General features: G+C 32.7%; 1 protein-coding gene across 2 annotated transcripts; it reads right to left on the bottom strand.

The window, feature by feature from the left end:
* Positions 1-32: 32 nt before the first annotated feature.
* LOC148630071 (uncharacterized) lies at positions 33-27,991 on the bottom strand. 2 transcript variants are annotated; one of them, XM_088560521.1, is made up of 18 exons: positions 27,629-27,991; positions 16,505-16,759; positions 9,894-10,032; positions 7,276-8,292; positions 6,267-6,421; positions 5,742-5,836; positions 5,414-5,478; positions 4,362-4,473; positions 4,060-4,157; positions 3,672-3,728; positions 3,029-3,127; positions 2,737-2,812; positions 2,400-2,524; positions 2,091-2,146; positions 1,748-1,836; positions 1,485-1,570; positions 1,228-1,292; positions 33-1,034 (listed from the first exon to the last, which is right to left on the bottom strand). In XM_088560521.1, exons 1-18 carry the CDS (start codon positions 27,670-27,672, stop codon positions 908-910), a joined length of 2,760 nt encoding a protein of 919 aa, XP_088416647.1. In that variant the 5' UTR covers positions 27,673-27,991; the 3' UTR covers positions 33-907. The 2 variants fall into 2 exon arrangements, with proteins under 2 accessions (XP_088416647.1, XP_088416655.1); XM_088560529.1 differs by lacking the exon at positions 27,629-27,991 and adding an exon at positions 16,966-17,159.

The following is a 27,991-nucleotide window of genomic DNA, read 5'->3' as shown; positions in this document are numbered from 1 at the left end:
AACACAACAAAGGAAATATTAAATAAATTTACTTCAATTTTGATTCATAAATCGCATACCCTGTTATGAATATATATATATATTGGTCAAGAAAATAAATTCTACTGACCATTGTATCAAAATATTGCTTATTAATAAATGAACATGAACATGTATTGAAATGTACAATGTATTTGAGACAAGCTACCTTTACAAGATTTGTAATGAAAAAATAGAAAATATCTGTACACATTATCTGTACACAAACAATAACAAACAAAAAACAAACATCAACTTTGGTATAAATCTACTGTAAACAATAGGGACAGAGGGGTCACTCAATAATCAACATGTAATCTGAGAAAATGCCTTTCTCAAGTCATGAAATAATATCAATACCGTTAAAGACTAGGGGAAAAGACTTTTTGTGTATGTTACAGCTTATCTAATTAACGAGATGCTTTATTAGCAGAATGATTTTCGTCTTATTTCAGAACTCTTTACTAAATAATGCCCGTTTTCACATTTAATCAATTATTACTATAGGAAATAATATCCAAAATTAATCCTTAATTAAAAACAATGTTGCTGTTCCTCCTTAAACCGAAATGATACTGATCAACAATCACAATGTTATAAATTCGGTTTGGACCACATTTATAAATCATTTTAATGAAGTATCAACACTCACACATGGATACATAGAAAGGACTAGATTGAGATCGCTGCTTTCAGCAGTATGTTATGATATGCCATATACTATGTCATGATATGTCACAATATGTCAAAGGAATGTCATGTCGCAATGTTAAGTATGGTTGTAGCACCACCTAACCAACGCACCCGAATGGCCAAGACAACCCACCAATCAACGTCCCGAATGTAAATGAATGATTCAGCACTGACTGTTTGGAACATGTTACTATGGTTACACCTCCAGTTCTGATAGTATGATTTCATAGTCTTTGTCCTCACTGACGATGTTCAGTTCTATAACAAACGTTGATTCATGAGAGTAGTGACGAACAATGTTGTCATCCATCCGAACCAGGATTCTGTAATAGAAACATCGTTTTAATATTAGTTTTAACAGTCTTAGCATGTTTTATTTTTTTTTTTTTGAATTTAAAGTGCTACCACTCTACATCCAACCTACATAAGGCAAAAAAAACAATTAAGATCTTTTTTTTTACAAAATGACACAGCTAATCTACACTTTAACATAATATGAAAGACTTAGATTCTTACCCTTTCTTAGATCGTTTGTAAGTACTTTTAACTTTGATGGCTGGTATTTTGTACTTTTCTTCCACCTGAAATCAAACAAATAAGAGAACAAAATTAATAAATAAATTCAGAATGTATTCCACTTAAAAGAATTATTTTTAGAAGTAACTAGCTTTAAAAACGAAATCAAATTACGTAGAAAAAAAACATAGACAGGTTACAATATAAGTCAGTAACAGTATTAAGAGTTTATTTGTAGAAAAGTTAACTATACTAACAGCATGTAGGAGGCCCTGGAGTGTCGGCATGCGTAGCATCAGTGCTGTATATACTGTTTCATGTTGCTCTCTAACATATAGTAACACTGTAAATAGAAAAAAAATCAATAATCAAATTTGTAAGAAAGATGCTTCAGAACAATCAATGAATGGGCTGAAATGATAGAAATGAAACAGTCTTAGGCTTATTAGCAGCGCTCCTAAGAATTTTCACAATACTGTCTAGCTTCTCCAACAAATATGAAGTACTTTAAAAAATATACCTTTAGGAAGTTCATTATAAAATGCATCAGTTCTACTCCTCTTTGACGGTGGACCTAATAAGTCTTCAAAACCTTCTGCACTAGCCAGACTGAAAAAAAGAATATCAACAATAATTACATTGTCAGCTTCAAGGAATAAAAAATGAAGATATAACTGGCTTATCTTCTATAACGAAAACAGACTTAAGCTCAAAAATACAAAGACAAAATACCAATCATAGTAATATTACATATTTCAGTATTCTGTATAAGTGTTTCTCGGGGAGTTCCAAGAAAGGCTTTTAAACATGATTTGCAATTTAAATTGTTCAGATTGAATACAAAATAAAATTATCAAACTGACCTCGAGTTGCCATCATCATCAGTAACTCCATTGATACTTAGAGGGCTTGTGCTTGCCTGAAACAAAATACAGGAGTGTTTATTTCCAATATCCATTTATCATTTATATTAACTTATACGTTGTTCAAGGGTTATATGCTAAAGAGTTGAAGAGTTCGTGTCCTTTAAAAGCTTTTTCAGACTCTATGGGTTCAAGTTGCTGTTTAATTTAAATATCATTAATTAAACTGAAGGGAAATGATCAGTATGTTAGAATGGACGTAAGACATGTATGTATATGTAATTAAATATCTTAACTATGAAGATCTACCTTGTTAGAATCATCTTGATCCTGAACGGGTGTAAACAAGACAGGGAATGTTTTTGTATCAGCCATGCTATAGAAAGCTGATCTTTCACATGGTGGCCAATGTAGATCCTCATCATGTCGTTTCCCTGTTCAAATATAATATATATATTAAACACTTTGAATTATCAATGATTTCCGCAGTAATTTTCTTTTTTCAGAAAATATACATTATTGTAACCATTTCAGAACTATTCAGAAAAAAAACTAATTTACTACAACAACTTGTCTCTGTTAGATAAATCAACCTTTAAAACAGTAAATGTATAATGGTTTGAGTGCAGAAGTTTCACCAACATACTTTTGGTTGTTTCTTGGCCATCCTTAGTTCGGACACTTCTCCTTTTTTCTTCATCTCTGGTCTTTCTTTCAGCACCCTATTAAAAAGATACTTTTACTTATTATTGATGCTTCATAATATTCAAGCAACATTAACTATTTTAATTTATAAATATAATTCTATTCTTCATGGAACGTGTAAGACTATCCAGAATATTATCAATCAGTCACCAAATAAAAAAGTATGTCTTTGGCAGGTATCCTGATATACAATTAATTCTGTTGTTTTTGACAAATCAATTTGAAGTACCCACCTTATCACAGAAAACCTTGATTTGACAATATCCTCTGTGAACTGGATAAACATCTTTCTGGTTCTCAAATGTATCAATCTGGATATGGAGGGGTAAACCCTAGAAAAACAAATTAAGGCTTCCCATTAAAATCAAGTGCTTTGACAACAAATAATACAAGTTAAAAAATGAGTTAAGATAAATTGTTGGTTTCTGAAGGTTAAGTCAGACAAAAGAGGACTATGACATCAATATTGAACCTGTGATTAACCACCAGTACATGTATGGATATTACCTTTGGTGGTTGTAAATATATTTGACTAAGGATCTTCGTCTTGCCAATAAAATAAATTTTTGAAGATGTCAATCTCATCAATGAAAGGCAGCACTGAGCTGAATGGTATAAAAGAAAATAAATTCAGTTATAAATTTATTCATTAATTTGCCTTAACGAGCAGGAGAAATTGTATGACAAAATCATAACAAGACTTTAGCATGATACTTGAGTCAGGTATCAAATCGATTTTACACTTCAATGTGTTCATGAAATTCAAATCACAACAACCTGAGGCAATAAATTGATTAAACAATTTTCCTCACATCCCCACCAAGAAATAAAGACAGGAGATTGAATACTGATTAACAAGTGTAAAGCTACACACACCTTGACTCCCTTTTGATTGCTGAAATCGGTGCTGAGACAATGGACTGCTACATTTACCTGTAAAACATCAAAACGTTTCGCATGTTATGGCAGAAAAATCAATCAGCGAGTTATTTATTGGTATCCTATAGCACAAAGTTATAAATGGCTCCTTATGCATGCATTATTTCTAATCCATTCTGAATAGACTTTTCCATTAAGTCAAATGGTATTTCCATGCTGGGAAAATACAAATGACAAACATAGCAAAGAAAATATTTCTTCTTGGTTACTGGGTCTATATATATACTATACGTTTGGCATTTTTAAGTTTAACAACAAACAACTGAAAAAAACTATTTTCCAAATGACGTAAAAAATCGGTTTGGAGAATTATTTAAATAGTCACCTTAACATTGGAATCTTTAGGGTTCCATTTGACTGCTACAGCATTAAATGCAATTTCGTTTATATTGCTTGCTTGAACACCCTGGCTATCTTTAGTGTCTACAAAACAGATATCAGACTATTGACAGACTATAGACAAAAATACAGCACGCATACTACCAAAATCTTCACCAAACCAGTGGTTACTCGTAGTATTACAAAAATATAATCTACATATAATAGTAAAAAAATTGTTGTTTAAAATACTTTATAAAGAGACTAAACTATTTACTTGCAAGTTATCTTAACCAACATCTTACATACCAATATCAATAACCCTCTGTTTATAACTATGTTGTCGAGAATGCCAGAATTCCCAAGCCTTCCTCTCATCTTCTAAAGATTTGTCATCTCTAAATACAACCATGATCACTGACTGAAATAGGATAAAATACACCTTATAACAAGTCGTCTGTACAACACCGGTTTTCTTTGCTATAGGTGTGTTATAAACCGGTTTTTATTACATCCTTTTTGTCGACTGTCTTTGACACAAGACTCGTTTTTGCCATCAACTATACGGTTATGGAGTAAATTTAAAAATGAATTAAAGAGGAGTAAATCAAATCCAGCAAACAGAGTTCCTAAATATTTCGTGTTTGGAAATCGTAAATTAAACATTATTTTAACACAAATACGATGTTCGGATCTCCTTTTTTAAATTATGATCTCTCGAGAGTTAACATTATAACTGATCCATCCTGCCGATGTGGTGCTAGCATTGAAGATTCAAATCATTTTTTCTTTGAATGTCCTCACTATTCTGATATTAGAAACAGACTCCTTATTAATCTAAATTGAATTGGTTACCGGAAAATTGTCGAGTAAATTTAAATACCTTAACGTGTGGTCACCCGGCTCTTACCGATGAGCAAAATGCAATAATTTTTAGTCATGTATATAATAATATAAAATGATCTAAGATGTTCCATATTGTATAATCAGTATCATTGATACTGTAAGTATATTTATAACAACCACATACATCATCACATCACCACAATATTTGCTAGTTATATCATGTCAATATTATGTTTATATATTTATTGTATTGTTTTTTGCATGCTTTCAATATGTATTGTTACACACTGTATATGGGAGAAGACTTATTAAGTTTGTCTAACTTGTGTCTAATCCCTTTTGCATAATTACGCAAATAAAATATGTTTAAACTAAACTAAACCGGTTGACTTCCCTATTACAGACGCAAAATACTTAAAACTAAAATTATTAAAATTTATATTTATACAGAGACTTTTATATTGAACAAGGAAATCTGCAACATTATTGTAGTATCAGATCTATCTTGTACTTACTTTGACCATCTGGTGAGGGGGAATTCTATCAGCAGCGAACTCTAACGTCAGAGGGTAATATTGACCTGGAAATTTAATCAAATCCATGTTTTAATACCATATTAAAAGAGAAAACGTCGGAACTTCTGTTTTAATTGAAAACTTTAAATCTGTTTAATGACATAGACAACTGTTGAACTCCTTCATCTAGGTGATATAGACAACTGTTGAATTCCTTCTTCTATTCTGAGGTTACTGTAAATCATGTAAAATCACATGAATCATAGGTTGACAAAACGATAGGTTAGAGATCAATGAATGTATATCTACTATTAAGTTTTCTTCTCACCTTTATTTACATATGTTATCCTGTCCTCGTCTATTCTGACTGAGGTTGAGATCGGGGTTTCTAAGTAGTAACTATAACCTGTTGGATTTACTTCACTGAAATATAAATATTTATTTTTTAATATAACCATTCTTTAAAATGTCGTTTGAGTTCAAGGATTTTATAACATCTTACTTAAATTCTAAAGGCAACAAATGTTTTCTGATGTACTCAAATAATTGTAACAAATAAATCAAATGTTTTAAAAACTTCCAAAGATTTGTACGACCATTTTTGAAATTTTTGGTTTTAAAACATATACATGTACTAGTAACATACGTTTTTAATGGCTGGGAATGTAAAGTGCAAAACTACTGTTCGGTGAACTTACAGCCTTTAAAGATAGTATATAGCCTTGACAGTAACTTACAGTTTTGGAAAGGTAGAATTTATTGTCAGAGAGACAGATGGTTAATTGGACAACTTACAGTTTTGGAATGGTAAAATTTATTGTCTGAGTGATAGATGGTAAATTCGACAACTTACAGTTTTGGAATGGTGGGATGGAATGCTGTTAGTTTATCGGATGCCCATCGTTGTTTGTTGTACATCGTCGGTGTTGGAGCAGATTTCCGTCTCTTTGAAGATTTCTGTGGTGCCACTGGGGTATCTTGATAGTTGTTTTCATCTTTGTACACCACCTTTTATAAATCAATATTCAATAAATGTTATATACAGAAACTTAATTTCATTCATCACCCCAAACAATATTGCAAAGTTGGAAAGAAAAAAAAAGGATACTTCATATGGTGAATCACATGTACGTGATTGGCATATAAAAACTTTATATGGTGAATTACATGTACCTGTTAGTCATATAAGAGGATATTTTGTTCCTCTAATTGACACGTAAAAACATGAACAAAAAACTAAATATCCAAAATAGGAGATGTTGTATGATCGCCAATGAGAGAGGCGTCCATCAAAAGTCAAGCAACAAACAATTAAGACTTCTACCACTCACCACACGGTATTTTGTATAAATTATTCTAATGCTGAGATTTATAAAAATGTGAGAGACTCTTTGTGGATAGCTATGAAACGTTAGAAATTAACTCGTTGCAACAAAATAAGTACACAACACGATTTTTCTTTATTCAAAGCGTTAATCTTGCCTTGCCTTGGGTAAAATTAATTAAACAAACCATATCAGCTTTATCTACGCCGTGGAATCGAATAAATACAATTATATTAATTTTGGATTATAAAAAATCTAATAGATAGGCATCTACTCGTCAAATTTCCTAATAACAAGTCCATTACAAATAATTATTAGTATTAAGATAAAATCTATCTTGTTAAATAGGTAGCAGTTTTACTGTTAGTTTTTACAAGAGTGAAAACGAAAATAATTATTTTGCTTTTCAAATCAGATTTTTCAAAAATAGTTCATTTACTGTTTCCATTGACTTCGGAATAAAATGACTGTACCGTAAGAAGAAATTCAAACAAAACGAATTATAAAACCCTCTGAAGATATACATGTATGTCTTACCAATGCATTCTGTTGCTCTATTGGCGACAGGCATGGTTCGTGGTAACCGCTATCGGGAGACTTCATTGTATAATTCTCTTTTCCTGTTATTGCACAGGGGTACATCTGTGTAGGTGGCGCCTGTTGGGGAGGTTGTTCTTGATAAAACTGTTGCTGTTGAATAAATCGCTCCAACATCATGTCTCTATCGGGAATCTGGTTCTCTATCGATGTTGAAACTGGTGAATATATAAAACTACCATTTTGATTGTAGAAACTGTTCGTTGTAACGGGATACGGATTTTGTCGCATCGGTGTAGAATTCTGAAGATCCGAAACACAGTTAGATTGCAGACTAGCTAAATGGTGCATATTTGGAAGGACCATGTCTGAAAAGCAATTACTTTGACCAACTGTGTGGTGAAGTGTTGCAGGGTCTACTTCAAGAACAGTCTGTGTTGCTAAACGATAAGACATCGTTGTGGTATCTTGAGAAGTCAACGAGGTTGTGACTGTCGATTCCGTACTTGGCAGGGTTAAAGTAGTCGTCGAGACATTTTGGAACTCCTCGGATTTTTCTGTCGAGTCAGAAGCACTATTTTCACGGTTGATTGCACTGGTTGATATACCGTTACTCTCATTAGTCAATGATACTGCACTACCCCCAGGCATTGTCACGCCTCGTACATTTTGTAAATTTGCTTTATTTTTCAATAGTTTTTCTGAAAGTGCTTTAACAATCGTTTTTGTTGGCCCATTTTCAAAAATGTGTCCTTGTAAATCATTTTGAATCTGTCGTGTAGCACTGGTTCGAAGTTTGATAGATTCACTATAATTTGGTAGAATTTTGTCACAATTAATGATATCTGATGGGGTAGTACCAATGGTAGATTGCACCATTGAGGTGTTGTATGCGACCGAATCATGATGAGAAGCACCCGAGGATACTAAGTCCTTCGTAGATGCAAAGACAATGTCGTTTTCTACTTTTTTCTCGATAGTGTCCTTCTGGATTACACCCTGAGTTTTGTCAGTCTCCTGAAAATAGGTGTTACTCAAAATTACAAAAATTATACATTTTATATAATATACTGATGTGATTCATTGTTACTTTAAAACAAGTTAAGAGACTCGAAATATCACCATTTCTACATGAAAGTCTTCGTTTTAGTTCCCATCGCATGATCTTAAACATTACTAGTGGGGTAACTGATCTAGCAGTAGGCGATGAGACTGGCGTCAACTTACTGTTTGCAATTATTGAACGTTTTAAACTTTTAGCCAAAATTATTTAACGTAAATAACCAAACAAAAGATATATATCTTTGCCGAGAACATACGAGGAGAAGTGAAGCAATTTATAGGGTAAATGTGTGTGTTATCCATGGGATCTCAACCGTTTCTAATTTCATTTGGAGTAAAAAGAGGCACGAACGAAAGATACATTAACCAGTATGGTACAGATTCGTGGATAGTGGGCCACACCACGAAGGAAGTTGTAGCCTTAAGGTCGATAGTTAAAGGCTAACACTGACTAAATAATAAAACATTTACTATTTTTCAGTAATAACACAGTCACCCGTGACCTCTACGGGTTTAAAATGTCAGTGTTTTTACACTTCTTTACAACAACAAAATATCCTCTCTCAAAGATTACTGTGTCAAAATTCTGCATTGCAAATCTTGATTATTAGGTATGTACATTAGGTAATCAATAGAATGAACTTAATAGGCCCAAGATTTTCTAAATATGACTTTAAATAAATTCAATTGAAAAGGAATGTGCATCTGGGTTAACCTTCAAACACATAAATTCAATGGAGGATGGAAATACTTTCAATTAGTGCTTCATGACGCATAACATTTTAAAGATGATCTGACTTGTATACAAATTGTGAGTTCTGTATAATGGCAGAAATAATGTACAGCACATGAGAGATTATGTAAAAACACTCAAATCTAAAAATACCCCGGTTCCCTCGTTCCATTAATAATTAAAAAGGCAAACATAGGAAAACATATATGTTAATATAGTCAAAGAAATTTAAAAAGTGTATTGTACTGTCCTCCCCCATATATTGATCAATTACAAATACAACCCTAGAAACAAGATATTAGAAATTTATAACAGATTTCGTTTAGAAGTGCTTTTGGAAGTGTCCTTTTCATTACAGAAATATTTGTGTATTGCATAGAGCTAAACTAGAATGGCCTTTGGATAATCTTAAGTTGATTATTACATGTAAAAACTAGCATTAAAATACAATGATAAAACAATGACATGTCAACATATATCCTCCATGTAAATTTGCAATTATAATTAAAATCTTCAAAAAGTAAATTATGTGTATATTAGTAGATCAATGTCAGATGCATGTGATAACATTCTAAGTGACATATTGTATCTAATTACTGTCATCTCCAGGCCAAATTAACCTGAACTTATATGTTACATCTTTATTGTCTTAAATCTGATAATATTGAGGTTATAAACATGTAAGTTTTGTCTGACTTGAAGGTATCGACTGAACGACTAATGCGATTATCATATTGAAAAACAATTAGCAAATTATCATCAATTGACATTAATTATAATTTACATATCTGTTCGCTAGGAACATTAATTATATTTTACATACCTGTCCGCTAGGAACATTTTCGTCTGTTTTTGCTTTGGCCTGCTCCTCTTGCATGTTAAAGAATTTATCAACTTCAGTTTGCAAGACTGTCATATAATCGGCCGGATCATCGCTGTCCTGCAAATCTTCCTTTTTGTCCCTGAGAATAAAAAAGTATTCCTTTCGTCTATTTCACATAAAAGAATGTCGGCTTGAAAATGCAATTAACGTATATAATTATATTTTTATGCACTAAAAAAATTTGTACATTTCAATATGAACAATCCATCACAGTGATCTATCTATAGGTATTTATTTAATATTCATTTGAAATGTGTTTATAATCAGATGTATCCTCCCAGCCAACAGAACAACCAAGCGGAAATATTTAACGTATCGTTCTCTCTCCGTAACTGGTTACGCCCGAGAAAACACTACGAGAAAGGGAACAAGAATCATAGTTCATTATTTAATGGCTTTTTACCGAATACTTCACTTTATTAATGCCTCTATTATTCTCCATTTAAATCAGTAAGGAAAATATTGAATTTCAATACTATCAGTGACAGAAGAGCGACAAAAAAATGACGACATTTATATTGGACCGTCACGCTATCTCACTTGCACGTTCATCCAGATTGTTGCGACCATATTAGATACACTGTTTTATTTCGAAAATCAATGAAGCTGAGAAATTTTTAATTGAAAGTAAATATATACTATTGATTCCAATCGTTTTCATCTATCAACCTGTCCAGGTTAGGAAAATAGCATTTGTGTAAAACTTCAATTGGTGCTTAACCGGCCTTGAAAGATAGGGGTTTAAATAGGCATAGTTCTATTTTAGTACTTTCAAACTACATGATAAAAAAACTTTAAAATAGTTTTTGCAACGCCCACTTTTTCTCATCGACGAAACCACTTACATTAAAGGACGTGTAAAGGACATTAAAATTAAGAAGAAAAAAAAACACCTTTATTGACAGTTTATTTCAGGCTAACAATTCCTACGACATGTGATACCAGCGCCTCCCACACCTGAGACGTTTCACGAATTCACACTCAATGCCATCTATGCTAAAAATAATTGACATGAAAAACTTTAAAATTGAGAAAAATGTATTAAAACAGGTAACACCCAGTATCCTGTACCAAAGAATCAAGCAGTGAGCGAATCATAATGAGACAAAAAACACACACAATCTTTCCTAGAAATCTTACTCAAAATCTTGATTCGCGGTTAAAATTATACAAAATGACATCAAAGGGTTCCTTTGTCATTCTATTGTAACTTAACTCGCCTTTTCAGCATCCCCTGACACTTGTAAGACAAACTAACTGTCATCTCCAATGGACCCCACACAGTCAAATTCGTGTGGTTTTTTCAGATTCATTTTTTATTTTCCCTGATTCTTACAGATTCCTGCAAGTCGATGTTCATTGTCTTGTCAATAGTATTCACAAAACAGAAGAGAAACAAAGTTCATCCATGTAAAGTATTCACAAAACAGAAGAGAAACAGATAAAGTTCACTCATGTAAAAACAGAGATAAAGTTTGCCCATGTACAGTATTCACAAAACAGAAGAGAAACAGAGATAAAGTTTGCCCATGTAAAGTATTCACAAAACAGAAGAGAAACAGAGAAAAAGTTTGCCCATGTAAAACAATGTAAGAAGTGGATAACAATATCCCAATATTAATATGATTATAACCAGTATTGTTGCTATATCGAGTTATGAATTTGTTTGGTAACTTGTACATCAAGTACAATACACTGAATATAAGTGTTCAGTATTCCATATTTAATTCTGACAATAAACTGAATATGAGTGTTCAGTATTCCATATTTAATTCGGACAATAAACTGAATATAAGTGTTCAGTATTCCTTATTAAATTCGGACAATAAACTGAATATGAGTGTTCAGTATTCCATATTTAATTCGGACAATAAACTGAATATAAGTGTTCAGTATTCCATATTTAATTCGGACAATAAACTGAATATGAGTGTTCAGTATTCCATATTTAATTCGGACAATAAACTGAATATAAGTGGTCAGTATTTAATGTTTAATTGATGTTCTATATTACATGGTGAATGAGACGGGTAATGCAGTAGAAATATCGAATACTTATGTATATAAAACTTCTTGGAGAAACAAATTTTCAGTTATTGTTAATTCAAAAATATTTGCGCATAATACATTGTATTTTTTTTTCAAGTTATTTTAAAATACTTAGGAAGCGGGTCTCTTATATAACAAAACAGGAAACATTTTGACCATGCTGTGGATAATGTAGTCATCTGTGAAAAATTCTTGAAATAAAGTGTGAGGAAAATTGGAAATTTTTTTATATTTGAACACGTATCTCCATTAACAAGTGATAATCATTTAACGGTCCTCCAAAATATGAAGTGAAAAAAAAACGAATTATTTCAGAAATCTTTCAGGAAGAGAACAAATTCAGAGAATTCGCCAAAATTACACCACTCGATATATATCTTTTAAAAATTCTCCACACAGTGGGCTTTCAATGAACTTTTAAAGTTAATGTTTTATTTTTACAGTTAACGGTTTTATTGAAGATACTATCACGACAGAACACTGTAAATAATGGTATCTGACGTTATAAAATACATTTACAAACAAAGTTTTAATCACAAAGTATATTTGTTAAAAGGTGCTACTTATGTGACTGACACTAAAAAAACACAGGGTTCTATCTTTAAGATGATGATTAATTAAATCTTAATTTATTTTTACATTCAAAAGATGTTTCACTGCGACAAGGGGTCCATATTTTAAAACATTACAATGGTATCCTTAAATTGGTAAATGGCACGACATGGTATAACCCACTCACACACTTGTAATAGTAGATTAGTTGATATTGTAGACTTATGTAGTTGTCAAACTTTTATTTTCGGACTGTTTCCACACTAATTGAATCCTACTACTATAAGAAAAGTTATCGAAATTATTTACTCAGTACCATTACTTGAAAGCAACTACTAAACTGTCGATTTCTCCCGACACAATCGCCTATATAGGTTGACTTTTGATAGAAAGAATCGTTTTCATGGCGTACAGTAATATGAGAAACCGCTGGGACAATGTTTCATGTTGCCTTCTTTATTCAAATGATTACTACGACCTAAAGACCACTAGAGCAAAATACTTCATCTACTAGTTTTCAAGTTCAACATCTAGAACTATTCATGATGTGAACGCCTCATCGGTGAAAATCTCATTCATTTAATATCTTGTAAAGTAAAAAAAGGCTCACTTTTAACAAAGAACATTTTTATCTTCGAAACTGACACCCACCCGAATAGATTAAATGTTGAATAACATTCTTTTTAAAACTCAACTAGCGCTATATGCCACATGCACGTCGTCTCAAAGTAGTACCGTCTTACATTTAAATCAAAAGGATATCTTTAAAATGATTTGCTACAACAGGGGGTAGACAGAGCAACCAACGGACAGACAGGGTTCGTATAATACAATGTCTTTCAGAATAACCATGATTTACACACACGAGTCTGACACCGAGATCAAATCACACTAACGTTAATAGTACGTGGGCTGAGATAACATTCCCCCGTGCACCCCCCACTCATCAACCAAAATATGATTTTCAATTACCCTTATACCTCCCATTTAAGAATATTTTGTCGCTAAAAAATTGATTGAAGCATTTCTGTACATTTTGGCTACTTTTTATACCTCGTTGAGGTAAAAAATATTTTTTTAAATTTTTTGAGTCTTCGAACTACTCCTTTCTACAGAACGAAGAAAAGAGACGTATGTATGTATCATCAAGTAGCCCAATGTCTCAGCTTTACAATGGTACCAAGAAAGTTGCGGCAACACTTAGGGTTTTGCAAAACGTAACTTATCATGGTGAATTTATGTACCAAAAATCATGTCAATATCTGCAAGCATTTAGAAAAAAGTCCGGAAAGCGCCCGTAATTTCAGTAAAAATCATCACAGCAAAACGAAACAAACTTGACCTATAATTTATCATGGTGAACTTATATATCAAAAGTCATGTCAATTTCTGCAAGCGTTTAGAAAAAAAGTCCGGAAAACTGTTATTTCTGTGAATTTTGTTAAGTTCAAGGCCCGTAATTTCCATAAAAATCATCGGAGCGGAACGAAAGTTAAACTTGACCTGTAACTTATCATAGTCAACTTAAAACTAAAAATCATGTCAATATCTGCAAGCGTTTAGAAAAAAAAAACGGAAAACTGCAGATGGACTGACGGACGGACGGGTCAAAAACATTACACCCTTCGCAACTTCGTTGCGTGGGGTATAATAAGTGTATTGAGGAATACTTGGTATGTTGAGATTGATAGAACACACCTCGATCACATGAATATTATTGAGGAATTGAAGATTCTGGACATTAGTTCAACTTCAAAATAACATTAAGGGATAGCTTCATATTTTTTAATGAGTGGAATTTTTTAGGATCACCTTGATCAGTAATAACTATAGGAAATTTGACAAAGTACCACCTAATAAGTTAAGTTATGCTGGTGAATATACTTTAGTGTCAAACTTAAATATGGCTCGTAAATTGAGTCCGCCTGAAATGAATGTCTTGCATTACTACACAAGCTTTTAAAAACAACTTCGAAGTCCACATTAGAATGATAAATGAATTCTTTATAAATCATATACATGCTTTGTCATCTTTCAATTGAATACTGTACATGATATTTTATTTCCATGCAACATTGGATTTCAAGATCAAGCTGTTCAAGTTAAAAATGTAAAGCCAGTATTTTATGTGCATTCTTCAATTAATAGCGTTTTTGGTGACGCTGCAGCTAGTTAAGGTCTACTCGAATGAAAATAAAAGCAACAGAAAGATACATGTAAAGGCCATGAGTATGGTCAAACGGATTGAAAGAGGGGACACAGAGAGAAGAAACCCCACTTTTTGATATATATGTTGTTATGGAAGGAAGGGATATCAGTAAGATCAATTCAAAATTTAAAAAAAAGTGAAAAAGATGTCGCATATGGGCAAGTAATTGTATTTCTTTCCGGTCTTGAGCAAAGTTTCACAGTCACTGTGGACAGGGAAGATACGACGGATAATCTACTGTATCAAATATAGGTTTAGGAGTTAAATAGAAAAGTGAACCATCCACTTCTAAACCAGGGGGAATGTTGCAGTCGTTTCGTCAATGCACCAGCATAAAATTGTTATTATTATTCATAGCTTAAACTTAGACCATGTTTTACAGCATAAAATGTTTAGTAAATCTCGACAGCGTAATTTTCTTCCTCTATTTTCCCATTTGTAGAGAAATGAAATTAGCGAAATATGGTAATAACAGACGATGGTTTCAATGCGTTAAGGTAATCAGGAGACAAATCCACCAATAAAGGTTCGAGTTGTTCAACAGTGTGATTTAATCAATGCGTGATTTCATTGTGTATTGTTAAGAAGATTTGCATGATAGGAAAGATCTTATGTTTGGTATATTTAAACTTACTTATTTAACCAAGGACTGTGTGGGAGATTTGTTTAGTATTACGTAAGATTAGGAAGATTAAAGAAAAAAATAACAGACAAATTAAGGTGCATCAATACAGTATTCAAAATATTCAGAAAAAAAATCATCTGTTGTACAAAGCGTATTCTTTTGTACAAAAATGTAGAAACATTTCTTGACCTATAATTCATCACTTGTGAGATCGAAAAAGTATTTAACTGGCAGTGACACATTACTGCTTGGAAGTTTTGCTCCAAATGCCATACATCTACCTCTTAAATCAACCAAACAGAAAACGATAACTCTTGCAAAGTGACAAATTCTTATATACCTTACAAGGGCCGATTGATAAATTAAGACTGTTTATGTGACCTGTAACTGCTTCTGAATTTGAAATAATAGTGAACTTTATGAGTGTTTGATACTCATGTATCACTTTCTCTCTGATACTTAAAGACTTTCTTAATTGGTCGACTTACAATTTTTTTCAAAGTACAATATATACCGATTAACATGCTATAAAAAAAACAAATATTGAAAATGGATCCTTCATGAAGAGATGTTATTGATGTGTGGATGTCTTTTCAGTCCCACAATTAAAAAAAACTGAAAATCAAAATTTAGCTCATTCAAGGTAAAGGCTAAAAGCTCCCCTATTTTAAATGTATTCATTTCGGTTAATCAATAGTGTTGTCACAATGTCACAATCTAACAACTTCCTTTTAAATGTACAAAATTTCTTACACTACATTTGTTTTCAAAGCTCTTTGTAAAATATGGCCCGTAGATCTGCTATGTTTGTAATACTTATACCATACCATGCATACAAAACCCATGTTAGTGTATAAACAGTCTGGAACACAAGGTCCGTTGAATTGTGTCAATTTCTTAATAAAAACAACTGGAAGAACTAGTAGACGTGTACTTTGCTTTAACCCTACCAGATGCACATTAGACCAAAATAATTACCATGGGGCATCAAAGATTCACTCTGACGTTACTTTGCCTTATGTTGTCAATCTGGTTTATAAGACCATCAAATATCTTACATTTGAAGTATGGGAGTGTGAGTACAGGAGAATTTATGGAACTAATACAAAATCTTACCTGATTAGTTCCTGAAGAAAATGAAGTTTTTCTCCTATTTTCATTCCACTTTTGTCTAAGGCGGGTAAGTTAATGTATTCATGTAAAAGGGCAGCAGCCGATGCTTGGGTGTCTTCACCACTACTAGATGTTGTTGCTGCAGCCAAAGGGTGGCCAAAAAATGCCCGTATATCGTCTGGTGGGCCATCTTGATCAATGTGTCCCTTCTTCTCTGGCACGTTGTTGTTCTCTGCAAGTCCGGCTTTGAGTTCCTCACTTAAAAAGAAAGAAAAAGTTTGTAATAGATCACATAAGCATTATAATATGTACAGAATTTCTTCGGACTGTTTACTGTACAATGGAAGACACACTAAACCAGATGCACATGACATGTGATAAGACATCTAAATATTTAATATTATAGTCGAATGCAATATTATAAACAAAAATGTAATATTAAGCTGTTTAACAAGTAACCTTACCAAAGTTTGAGAAGTGTTTTAGCAGCGGTCATTTTAACATGCTTATTCCATGTGGTTATAGTTCAAATTTGTTATGTTACACTAGGGTGGATCTCTTGAATGAGTCAAAATCATTGGTTTAATCTACACAAATAAATAAGAAGCACTTTCATAAAAGGTAGTAGATTTGATGATTGGGAGAATCTTATTTATGTTCGGTTTCCTTCACGTGTGTTTATTCCACATAATTATCTCGAAGCGCTCCATTGGTTTTCTATAGCCGGCTTCCCCGTCACACCGCTTATTGGTCACAGTCTGTCTCATTTAAACACACAGTATAAATTTGTACACATGGTTTTGAAATAATCCAAATTTAAAAATCGAATCTTCGTGAACGTGCAGGGAGTCTTATCTTTCATAATTGTCGCCACCTATCCTAACTAAAACTTATGTTGCAAGATTTCATAAATTCATGTTTTTAAATTAAAAAATTCCCTTTTGAAAAAAAAAGAAGATCTGCCACATGTAGCTATGAATGATTATAACACTGAATAATAAATCCTAAACCTTCAAAGTTACATTTGACGATATGATAGAAAGCATAATAAATGTTGACTTAAACAATGCATCACTTCCCTGCAGTTTGCCAAAAAAATTGAAATTAAAAAAAAAGAAATCGTTTTATTTTTACTAATGTCATCTTGTCACAGTCAACAAGTTGTTATTTAGATTAGTTAGCTTTGAATTTTGTAAGATAAAATAGAGTTGACGAAGTTTTGAGAATCAGATGGGACAAATATAATGTGTCTATGATGAACAATATAGAGGAAGGGCATCAATATAAAGTATTTCGGACTATGTCAATGTTGTCTCTGGACCCTAATTCATGACTAATCTTTTCTTTCTGCTTCAGGTTACGGCCAAGGTGAAGATGGTACAGAAGCACGAACTCCTGACAAGATATATACGGTTCATACGAGTCGGGTGTCATTCACCTCTCTGTAAACATGTTAACCCGTCCGAGTAGGATACAGTAACTGGTCAGTTAAGTGACACATTTTTAATTTAAATACAACCTATAATTAATTTCTTTAAATATAACTCGAAATCCATTTTTAAGCCAACAACTCTGACCAATATTGGTCACGACTGCTTACGTCGTCACAGTATGGCAATGTTACTCGTACTCCAGTGGCCTACAATTGTATTGTTACTCGGTACAAAAGCATTTAAAAACCCATTCGAACCCATGTGTCATAATAACAAGAGTTATACAATCTTTTTGAAGAACAAAAACCGACCACTGAAAATTATGATCTATAAACATTTAAAAGCACCCACATACAATTAGGTCAATAACAAGGTGTATGTTTTCTCCTGGTTGTCAACTCAACAATGAATCAGGTAGATTGAGACGATACTGATCCGAGCAAATGTGAAATTTCTTATATCTATAGCAAGCCAAAGTGGACAAAAATCAATATTTTGTAATATTAGAAAATGAATTTTTAATATTACAAAATCATTTTTTAATGTTAGAAAAGATTTTTAATATTAGAAATTCATTTTGTAATATTACAAATTCATTTTCTAACATTACAAATTCCTGATTTAGTAATATTATGAAATATATTTTGTAATATTAGAAAATGAATTTTTAATATTAGAAAATGAGTTTTTAATATTAAAAAATCCCTTTGCAATATTGTAAAATCAGTCACATTTTTTAATATTACAAAATGATTATCTAATATTAAAAAATCGCAATTGAATACGACAAATCCATTTTCTAATATTAGAAAACCAATTTCTTATATCAAAAAACCGTTTTTAATGTTAGAAATTCAATTGAATTTTTAATATTAGAAAAGTGTTTTGTGATATTAGAAATCTAATTTGTAATATTAGAAAATGAATTTGTAATATTAAAAAATCATTTTTTAATATTAGAAAACACTTATATTTTCTAATATTACAAATTCATTTTCTAATATTACAAATTCCTGATTTAGTAATATTATAAAATATCACACATTTTGTAATATTACAAATTGAATTTTTAATATTAGAAAATGAATTTGTAATATTAGAAAATCAGTCGCATTTTTTAATATTACAAAATGATTTTCTAATATTAAAAAATTGTCATTGAATACGACAAATCCATTTTCTAATATTCAAAAATAATTTTTAATATTAGAAATTCATTTGAATTTTTAATATTAAAAAAGTGTTTTGTGGTATGAGAAATCTAATTTGTAATATTTGAAAATGAATTTGTAATATTAAAACAATCATTTTTTAATATTAGAAAATGCTCATTTTTGTCCTCTTTGGCTTGCCATATATATCTCGTGCCATGTATGCAATGTCATAAAGTGTTACCTAATCTGAAACACTGATGAAATATTCTAGTACTTACAGAGGAGACAGGGGAGTATTAATGGCGGATCCAGTGGGAGGTTCCGAAGTAAGAACCCCTATTCAGAAAATATTTTGTTAATTTAGTGCAGTTATAGAGAGCGAGAGCTAATAGTGGCCAGGAACACTCCCCTATAAATTTCTTAATCCGACCTTGAATAAGCTGGGAATATTCTCATTGCTTTATTTTATCCCCAAAAAAAACAGCAGGTTTTACAAGGAAACAAAGTGTCTACATTTTCGCAACATAAGATTTAACCATAGACTTAAACGATTTTTCATCAACAATAAAAGTTGATACATGAACCTTAAAATTTATATTTTTCCTATTCGTGAGAGTCTGCACAAAATTTTTCATCTCATGAGCATAACCATACCTTGTGAACATTCAAACTTCAAAGACCGGTTTAAGCCCTCCCGTTAATGTTTCATTTACAAAGAATTGATTGTGGCCCTCATGGGGATTTCTGAAAAAAATAATGTTGCTTGCTTTCTTCTTTGAAGAAATCTGGATCCATCCGTCACTAAGTAGTACATTTTTTTCAAAACAAATCTACCTCCTGACAACTAATAAAAAAGCATTCATGCTTGCAATTTATTTCAACTTGTGCATTATAAACTTTAAAACCAACTTGGCTTAAGCCAACTTGTCCCTTGACAGCCATATGTGAATTTTCCGTGTACTCAACTTCTTATGAATTCTGTTTGTTAACTTCAATGTTAGTCGTGACCACAATCGTTTCAGAAAGAAGTATCTGTCTTTTAATTTAGTTAACAAACAATTCACTGAATCTTTTATCGAGTTTAAATATGCTTTAGAAATAATGTTTGTATTTCAATATTTGTATAATATCTTATTCTTTGGAAATGTCCCCACATATGCCCACAAATTTGAATTAATGGGAGTCTACTTTAGGTTGTTGTCTGAAAATCTTACAAAATATATTCATCACAAAGTTTAACACATACTCTTAAGAAACTGAATAGCCATGAATTATAATTGAAAACTTAATCCAATATGCACTGGAAGCACTCCCCTGTTTAAATCTATCACAAGATATAAAAATGTTTAAAACCCATTTCGAACTTCAGTGATCATTTGTCAAAGAGCATAATATATTTAATGGCAATATATGTCCGTCAAAGTATTTTAATGCAGCTTTAAACGATAAAAATATCTTCTGCCTTTTGACGTTGGAACAAATTTTTACGAATAATTTCCTCATAATATTAACTTAGGTACTGCATGCATGAATACAGTTCAAGGCAGAAAATTGTTAAATGGAGTACAATTTACATACAATTTGTACATTATCTACTTTTCACAAATCGAATGCACCCCGGAGTCGTGAATCATTCATTGACCCCATTTGCTTAAAATTATATACAAAAATATATATATATTTACATATAGCCTAGCTGGCCGAGTGGTCTAGGGCGATGGACTTTATGCAGGCGGTGTTGCCATAGATGTCACATCGGTACGAGTTCGAGTCCCGCGGAGGGAACGACCAAAAATTTTCATCGCAAATTTGACAGTTCTAACATCGTTGGGAATTTTTCAGACCTTTCTATACGTTTACATATCTTCCTTGTATCAATTTGATCCGATGGAGCAGTGTAGCGAATAGAGTCGTCACATTCTGAGACGTTTTTCAAATATATATATATATATAAATTACTATGAGTATCCCAACATGCGTACTCATGAACTAGGTAATAAGTGGAGTCGAGTATGTTTAAACATCTCTAAAAAGTTTATTAAATGTTATGATACTAATTTCAAGCCTACCTATTACACAATCCCACTTCGTACATACATATCGTGAATTCCCTCGTCTGATACATTTTAAGGAGGGTGAGCTCGATTCAGTGCATTCCGTAAAACCGTCTTCGGTGCATTCCCTATTAATGCTCCATATGTCGTTAAAACTCGGTCAGGTTAACTTTAAGTTAATATTCGTCTTCACCCTGAACACTTGTTAGCAAAAGGAACATAATTCGACAAATTGCAGTTAAGGGGTGGATCCAGTATTCCAGGCTGGGTGTAGGATAAAAAAAAGAATAAAAGAACTAACGAAAAAAAGAAAAATTAAGGTTTCATACAAATATATATTGGCCAACTTTCCCGGTCTTTTGTTCATTGAAAAATACTCACGAAACAATGCTAAAATTATGCATCCAAATACCTCATGAATTAAATGTTAGTCCCTGTAAGCATCAGGCAGTAAGTGAAACATGGTAAGAAAAAAATCCATCCTTTTGAGAGTGTACTTTGACTATTTGCACCACCAGAATCAAGGAAAACAGACGAGATTTCCTATATCATGCTGGACTATTGAAATACACTGAAAATGAACATTTCAAGGGCAGATAACCTCATTTTTCCAAGGTTTTATTGAAAATTGTCTAAGCAAAGCCAGTGATGCTGTGATTATATAGTGTTATTTTCAAATAGAGAAGGTATCCTTGAGTGATATTACGATGTCAGATCGGTGAGGTTTTGACATGCATGTTTCTGATTGTTTTCCATTTTGTCTGAATCTTACAAACTCTTACACTTAATATTATATTTAGCTGATCGGAAAACACCGGGACGACTGTAAAGTTAATTGGGCCATGAACACTATATGATATGCTGCTAAAGTGCTTTTGTTGCATTTTTTACACTATTATCACTAATTTGCATTTTTGGGAACAATAAGTTTTTTCCTACATATTCAAAGAAAATTTCTGGCATATGAACAATTTTTGAAATAAGTCCTACTTGTGGTCTGATGCCTTTGGAAAATGGCCCATGTCCTTTTATGTTGGGCTTACGCTATCACGCCTTCCCTTTGAACTGTACCTGCAGTCCTTTTATTTTAGCTTTCGCTATATATAACTCAGTAATTCTCGTCTTGTTGACTATCCAAAGTAGAAGCATTAGAAGATATATACAGTCGTTATTAACAAGTAGGATATATTTATGTATGCGTTATAAGTATCACCTATTGATTATAAAAGATGACACTACAGAAACTCTTTAATCCGCCTCGTGTCTTCACCTTCCACTCAAAATTTGTATACAATGAACAATATCAAGTAAAATATGACAAACGCGACATTTGTAAACTCATCATTCATGCCGATTTCTAGACTCAGCAACCATATAGACCCACCTCAACAGGGTTATATTGTTCATAAATTAAGGTTCTCGCTCCCTAAGGTCAATGGTCATCACAATGGCCTGGTTGATCGACATGTGTCCGTTTCCAATACGACAAATGACACGTTCACCGGACCTGACGTTTAACGACCAGCACGGCGTGTATCTTGCAAGAACCCTCATGGAGCAGATGAGTTCATTTCCGGTTTTAATAAGGTTTCTGCTGCTCCTTCCTGTGTTTTAGGTTATTTGTGTAGTGTGAAAGAGTAATCAAGGGAACCAAGGTTACAGCGGTAATCAAAAGAATGTAATCCAGGGACAAAGACCGGACATGGAAAACAGACACACACAACAAAGAACATAAAGTAACTAAAATCATACATACAAAGTCACAAAAGTAAATGAGCAACTCGGACTCCACTAAAAACTGGGAGCATGGACCAGGTGCACCGGTAGGGTAAGCGTCCTCTGTTTTTCTAGAAACACCCGCCGAGTTGCTCATAAAAAGTCAAGCCCGGGGTAGACAAACGTTGAATAAATCAGTTTTCATGGTGCTGATGGATACATCATAACGATCCACGAGTTCATGATGACGACCATAAAACTTCTGTAGTGATGACTTCAATCTTGTAGCAACATAACCCTGTTCCAGAAGCCTATTTGTTAGACTTCTAACGCGATACAAAAAGTCTACGTAGTTTCGGCAAGCTCTGGCATAGCGTATGAGTTGTGAATTGGTCTTTTTATTCGTTTTCCTGAATTGTTTTGTCAAAGGAACTTCGATATTTCTACTATTTTGAATAAATTTCCTCTGTCGTCATTTCTCGGAATCTTTTGCAGCCCCAGAGGTAAAATATTTAGCCCATATAAGAAAGAGTTTAAATAATGATTACAATTACAGATATCTTTGATACCGATCCGTGATTTATTTCGAAATAAAAAAATGTAATCAGGATGCAGCGACCGACTTTTTGGCATTAATGAGTCAAGGATGGTTAGTCATGATAATTTTCCTATCGATTTCAGATTCGTGAATTGCTACAGGGATCGTTATATTAATCGATTACTAATAACATTGATAATTGGAATGGTGTCCCGACTTTTTGCAATAGATTTTCGACATTTTTCGTCTGAATGTGTTGGCACTTGTTTTAATAAGTTTGTGTTAAAACGACGGATATGGATACAAACTACAGAGGCCACATCATATGCCGGCACTGCTGGTGTCAACTTTATTTCAAACTAGTGAAAGCAATCACCTCTCCTTGGTTGGTTTGAGGCATATAATAATGTAGTGAAAAGTTCTGGCTTGCGAGAACACATTTCGCTTAACAATATTTGCCATCTATTTTTTAACACTTTATTTATATTAATGACAAAAAAAGCAGATCCTAACTGCATTTTCCCACACAATTGTTTCAGTGGTTGATACGAACAAGCACATCACATGCCGGCACTGCTGGTGTCAGTTTTATTTCAAACTACTGAAATTAATCACCTCTCCTTGGTTGGTTTGTGGCATATAATAATGTAGTAAAAAGTTCTGGCTTGCGAGAACAGATTTGGCTAGCAATATTTGCCATCTATTTTTTAACACTATATTTATATTAATGACAAAAAAGCAGATCCTAACTGCATTTTCCCACACAATTGTTTCAGTGGTTGATACGAACAAGCACAAAATGTCGCATAATTACTACCGTAAAATTAGACTTAACATTTTCACTACAGAAAAGATATATTTTTCATTACATTTTTGACAAACTCCCGATTTAATCTATACTCGCTGGGTTGTTCATTTCGAAACTGAAATGAAGTCTAGACCTTTAATGGCCTGAAGCCATGGTATAGTTAAAATCCTATCTGTTTTTGTGATAATGTATCATGTAACTATGTATAATAAAATCGTTTCGGAAAGCCCATTTATCCACTGTCAGTTCAGATGATTTATTATTTACCACCTAAATCACCTGCAACATTTTCTGAGTTGTTTTGACCATACATGTATAACCCACTAGAGCACTCTTGCTTGGTGTATGAATGCTAGTACCCGTGTTTACAAAATTTATTACGCGTCATACATCGGTTGGAACAAGAACACAATAAAATCGTGACGAATGCAACTCAGTGCTTCTCGTGAATGCCTAGATCTAAATTGTGAATCCATTTGGTTTTCAGTTGTCTCTTGCAGAAATTATATAAAGTCATCAATAACAGTCAACAGTTCTGTAGCGCAACACCTGTTATTTGACCGACAGAGTTTCGGAGCGACGCGTCCACTCTTTCCCCAACTAATAATTTGTTAAGAGAATCAGTCATGCTACACAGCTGTGAATTCATTCAATGGTATGTACTAAATTATACTACATTTTGCTTTTTCCCCAACTTACAGCTGTGAAGTTTTTGTGATTTGTATACTTAGTATTATACCCAACATAGCAAAAAAAAAAGCTAAACAAAGTGAGATTGCACACACAGAAAAAAAATACAAATTCTATCTGTTAGTTGAACATAAACACCTTTCTGAATTGTTTTTAAAATGAAAACAATTATTTTTTGTCTTTTATCGTTTTATCGTTTAACTATATACTTTTAATATTGCATGATTTAAACAAACTGTACATCTCAAATAGATTTCACTGAACCTTATATTACCAAACGTGGATGAAAAACAATGTATCAAAATATGGGAAATATGCCTAGAACTTTGTCATGGCTGTGGTCCATTCATATTTCCTCCTTTGTTATGCCATTTGTAACCAGCAAGACTAATTATTTGATCCATTTGAAATTTCTTCTCTATATAGTCCCAAACATTCAGCAGTATCCGGATCATCTATAATCCCTCTTCTGTGTAGTCCCAAGTAAACAACATGCAAGGTCTACCTACAACCCCTTTTCTGTTTTAGTCCCTTGCAATAAGCATTCATAGCAATCTGTCTTCTGGTTTAACATTCATTGGTTTACAATTAAATGATCATTTCATCGAATCCATATAACGATGTTTTCTTCCTATTTTCTAAACTTTTCATTAGTATAATAAGAAATTAGAAGAAATCATTAACAAAAATTGCCCAGAATAACTCATATATTCGTAAATAGAAAGCATACATATAGATGTTATATGTTGTCTTTTCTACACCGAACCCGTAGTTATTCTTTCTTTAACTCCATCATATCCATATTATTACTTGCATTACATGATTTAGATTCCCCAAAACAAAGTTTCAAAAGTGTTTATTTATCGATGTAATAATTCATTTCGTTGAATAGTGTGGTGTTGCTAAAACCTAAGATCAACCAGGGGGTATAATACAGAGACGATCGGTGGTCAAACGGAAACTTCATTGAAAAGAAAATTATTTCCTTGACCCCACTGCAGTCATACAACCAATAATCACCCATTTATCAGCTCAAGTTCAAATTAAAACTGAAATGGAAGGGGAAATTGTGAAAGAAATGAGCAAACACCTTTTAAATAAGCCACCTGCAGCGGCAGCGGGTCAAAGGTTTCATCTACCCGTGAATTATCGTGACCTACTCATTAAAATTAGGTACTTAAACGGCAGTATTTCAGACACAAGAACAAATTACAGCCGTGGGAAATTGGATGAAAACACACTACCGTAAACTATCGTTCGGAATACCCCAGGGTTGACCGATAACATCAGAGACTTGTCACTTATTTAATGTCTCTTTTGAAAGTACATGGACCCTCTGTGTTTGTACATTTTAATTGACAAAATATTGATGGTATTTTAATTGAAATGTCATGGATCGACGACAATGTATTTTACTAGCCTTTCTAAGTTTTATAATTCCTAGACTTCATCCAAAAAGGTTAAGATTAGGGGTAACCAAAAATTGAAGTACTGTCCCTCGTATAGTGGATTTTAATCCATTAAGGAAATGAAGAGTTTTTATGGTGTAAAATATTGTTCAAATGTGATTTTGAGCAACTCCATAAAAATAAGTATGTTTCATTTCGTAATTATAAGTTACAAATCCAAGTTAAACACTCTAGTCCAAAGTCTCCATCTTTTAGAATTGAAAATAAATGTATTCCTTCATATACAATAACTATCCCGACTTCTAATAAAAATGACAGAAAGATTTAACACTTTCAAAACTTTATCGATGGGTATTAAAACACCACCATATGAGAAGTAGCATCCCAAATGGGGGGGGGGGGTACCCCTAACCTCAGGTACGTTTGTTCTGAACTTGTTCACGATAATTCACAACCAAAATACATCGCGCATATTTTAGCACGCAAAAATGAGAATTTCTATGTGGCTTGCGAATACTTTTTTTCTTTTTTTACCTAATTAAGAGGAGCGGACAAATCAATGAGCCTAATGCAAAGCTTGCTCTGGAACAGTGACACATATTATCTCAGTGTTAGCTTAATCTGTAGCTTCCGAGGTTTGTGCATATATAACTACAACCATCTGTCATCTTTAGGAGGTTTACAACAGCTTAGACATAAAACTTGTCACCTTTGACAGAAAATTTTATGACTTAGATGAAACAATTAGAATGTAAATTTCTCTCTGATCTAATTTAAATTCAACAACATATCATCGTTGTATCTTTTAAATTCATTCAAAACATGGCTAATTAGAAATATTACATAACTTTACATGTTGTAGATTTCAATTATTATTTTATGATATGAAATATTGATATACATTTCGAAATGCGTCATTCTTCTATAAATGCTACAATCTATGATTAATTGTTTTAATATTTATCTATTGGCAGTTATTGTTTATATCATCTTTAAACAAAATATTCACTATTTGACTATAATAATATGAAAACATATCTGAATGGTAACGCGATATACCCCTTGAAAAAAACTGTTACTACGGTAACAAGTGATGCTAAATCACTGATTGGACGATGTCTCCAACAGTACATAGAAGTACAATGAAATATATCAAACTATAGACACTTACCTAATACGTAAAGTAATAGTACGTTACACTAAATCATGAATAAGTTTAAATCCTTTCACATGCATTATTTTCGGATTTTCGGTTCTACGTGCACAGTACTGGCAAACACGTGTAGTAAGTTTAATCAAGCCTGCTGCTCTATAGAGCCCCTTACCTTGAGTCTTCTGCATCATTGAGTCGGTGTTGATCTCCGCTCATTCTAAACCAGGAAAACTAGTCCTGCAGGTCTTCCAATTTAACCTTTTTGTATTTGGAACCAGTTTTCAGAAAAGAATACAAATATAGACTCCAGTTCAATGTTCCCATTGGATACTCTCGATGTTAAAGGCAGAATGTTTAAATCCACTCACGTGAATCAGCTACCTGTCCCAATAACTATCAGACGACAACACGCGTTATCTACTGCACGATTGTCAGGATGATGCCTTTTTATGGATCCAAGACTTCAAATATTTATATCATTCATATAAATTGTATGGAGATTTGTTTATATATTCTGCTTTAAAGTATGAGTTAT

Source organism: Perna viridis, chromosome 1 (genome assembly GCF_037379345.1).
Source record: "Perna viridis isolate PV_CMFRI_1.1 ecotype Kerala chromosome 1, ASM3737934v1, whole genome shotgun sequence".
In the NCBI taxonomy this organism is placed as follows: domain Eukaryota; kingdom Metazoa; phylum Mollusca; class Bivalvia; order Mytilida; family Mytilidae; genus Perna; species Perna viridis.
This window is presented reverse-complemented; position numbering and strand designations above follow the sequence as displayed.